Source organism: Hibiscus syriacus, unplaced genomic scaffold, assembly GCF_006381635.1.
Source record: "Hibiscus syriacus cultivar Baekdansim isolate YM2019G1 unplaced genomic scaffold, ASM638163v2 tig00111027_pilon, whole genome shotgun sequence".
NCBI lineage: Eukaryota > Viridiplantae > Streptophyta > Magnoliopsida > Malvales > Malvaceae > Hibiscus > Hibiscus syriacus.
Window position 1 is genome coordinate 2,792,717 of NW_024062960.1, and position 3,083 is coordinate 2,795,799.

At 37.0% G+C, this 3,083-nt stretch overlaps 1 protein-coding gene across 1 annotated transcript; it reads left to right on the forward strand.

The window, feature by feature from the left end:
* Positions 1–293: 293 nt before the first annotated feature.
* Positions 294–1,571, forward strand: LOC120150927 (zinc finger protein JAGGED-like). The gene is made up of 5 exons (XM_039163517.1): positions 294–386; positions 473–561; positions 716–851; positions 1,021–1,095; positions 1,178–1,571. Coding segments are annotated over exons 1-5 (696 nt in total). The 5' UTR covers positions 294–384.
* Positions 1,572–3,083: the final 1,512 nt, after the last annotated feature.

A 3,083-nucleotide genomic window follows, 5' to 3' on the forward strand; every position in this document is an offset into this window, starting at 1 on the left:
CTCTAACTATTTTAGGCTCCATCATTGTTTCATCAAACTAGTTTTTAGGGCAAGTGACCCTCTCTGTAGGCAAAACCAAACCAAATCAGTTCCCGTAAACCCCACTCCTTAAACTCAAAGAACTCGGCCTTTTTCTTCAAAGTCACGAGACCCGCTGTCCCCTCTTGTTGTTCTTTCAATTTATGAGAGCTGGTGCTGGAGGAACTGATAGAGAACTTTTAAAAAAATATAGCCTTTTTTCTCCACACCTTTACTCAAACTAGCCCCCCCCCCCCCCTATTGTGCATTCTTCGAACTGAAGTCTTGTAATCTTCCCAAGCTTTAGTTATCTTCAATCTCAAACATTGTTCACCTCATATTTTCCTGTCTTTCTCTGTTTGTACCATGTAGGTCTCCACCCTTCATCTTCAACCTCTACCTTTTGTCTCTTTCACTTATAATTGTGGCTCTTGTTCATTTTTGTAATTTGCAGGAGACCTGAAGAAAACCCCTTAGACCTCAACAACTTGCCCGACGATTATACAAGGGATGGTAAAGTTGTCTTTGAGGAAGGCTCCTCCGGTATATTCACATTTCTCTTCAACTCTTTCTTGATGCTTTAGGGTTTAAAGTTGGCTTTTTTTTGGTTACACGATTTGGGTAAAATTAGGGTTGGGGTATAGGGCCAAGAATGGTCTCATCGAAGTTGCTTTAATTGGTGAGTGTATGAAAACAGGCCGTCGGAAAAAGAAAAGCGGCGGTAAGGATGGGAAAGATGAGTGTGGGAATGTCTATGAATGTAGGTTTTGTTCCCTAAAGTTTTGCAAATCTCAAGCTCTTGGGGGACACATGAACCGCCATCGCCAAGGCAAGTCATTTCACTTGTTCATTTCACTTGTTCATTTCACTTAGGGAAGCGTCAGAGGTTGTTATGATGAGGGGTTTCGTTTTTTTGCTGAATTTTCTTGGCTGGTTTTCCGTGTTGGATGGTTTACTTTTGATTTGATTTGATCTGCATTTGTTGTTGGATGAGTCAGAAAGGGAGACAGAGACACTGAACCGAGCTCGCCAGCTGGTCTTCAATAACGATAACTTGGCCACCCAAGGGCATCTAGGGTATGCACTATGCACTATGATCCTTTCAACACTGTTTTTCATCTTCAAAATCACTGACCAAAAAATGTTCCAATCATTGCAGCTGCCACCCGAGTTATGATCCAACATTGCCATTTAGATCAGTTTATCCACCAAGAATCTTCCCCGGCTCTTCTTCAATGCTTATTCCACCACCACCACCGGAACCATATTTACATCCATCACCATCACGTCTCAGCTCCTACCCCATCAACAATTACTATATAGGACATGTCCTGGGAAGCAGCGGTTCATCATCACAATATCCTCAGCAAAACTTAAACTACCATGGTCCACAAGACTCTAACTTCACTTGCATCGGTGCTCCTGTCGGACACGGCGGAAGAGGCGTATCACTGAGCAACAACCGGGAAGAAGGACTGAATTGGGGTAGGAGCCATGCAGCAGGGACACAGCAAAACCCTTCAGCTATAAATCGATTTCCGGACGGATTATAACTTCTTCTAAAGATTATTTCATCTTTTTTCTTCCCCTTTTAAACAAATTTGATCATGTTTATGAAGTATATGTTGGAAAAATATGATAAATTGGGAAACTTTGAGCCATATTAACAGCTTTGACACGCTATCCAGAGGAGGAGGGAGAGAGAAACATAACAAACTGACAAATGGGGTCATGGAAGGAAGGAGAGAAGGAAAAGTTTTTGGTTTATGTACATGGATTGGGTGCAGCTTTTTGGAGCTTTGGACACTCTCAGCTAGTTTGGCTGGGAGCAGTGACGATTGGAGGGGTTTGTGTTGTGTCCCCAAGCCAAACTGTAAGGAATGGGGACAAGTTAGATATGAACAGAAAGTTTCTAAACCCCCCTTTTGCACTTGACAATTGAATTTTTCTTATTTATAATCAATTGTTATGTAATTCTTTCCACTTTATTTCTGTGCTTCTCTTTGGTGCGGTGGGCATGTCCGTATCATAAAATCTAAATTTCTTTATATTAATTATATATTTTACTTATGATATCTATTCTAAAATTTTATTTGCATTAATCCATAGAAAAAAGATTATATTATTAATATACATGAATTTATTCTAAAAATATATTTTTGAATTCGTATTGAATGTACTCATCATCCAAGCTGGTGAAATGAGGTTGGCCCTCTTTATTTGGGATCTTTTTTATATTTGAGACATGTATGGTGCACTATATGGGTAATGAACTAGAGAGAAATGGATAAAAAAACACTTCTTTTACTTAACCCTTTTACTTGCTGAGAGTTTCCTGACCAGAAACAATCAAATATGTGTAGAAAAAGGTCTGATATTCAGCACTGAATTTCTTCTTTTTCTTCTTCTTTTTCTCTCTCTCATCTACCTTGCATTACTGGTTAAATGTTTATGCACTTGTGATATACATTCATGAATTATTAAAAGACTATCTAATATTTAATCTATATAAAGAGACATTAGTCCTCAATAAGTATGTTAACTTGTATAGTTTTTACGGCAATAAAACATATCTTCTTAGAAGATTATAATAATAAAAAAATTGAAGATTTTAATACATCAATTAATTAATGTATGCTTCCACATCTAATATTTTATTCTTAATAATTTAGTATGATTATATCCTGATTAATTTTATATTTATTATGATTTGGTTCTAACCAAAGATGTAACAATAATCTAAATATTTAATGAAGATAAGCTGAAGCAACAGGCAGTTTGATAACACATACATCTATATTTCTGGATTTGTCCAGAGAGTGAATCTACTCTATTATCTTTAGTTACATTAAGTGAAATCCAATGAGATATGGAAAATCTTACTTTGAGTAAGAGATATGGGAAATCTTGAACACCATTTTTTTTACAGAAGTAAACTCGGGTATGTTTTTAGATATGGAAATCGTACCATTGTCCTTTCTAAAACTCAAAGTTACAAAGCTGTACAGAAGTGGATGATTCTTCTTTCCTTTCTCTTCCCACTTAAATTAATAAAGGGACTCGTT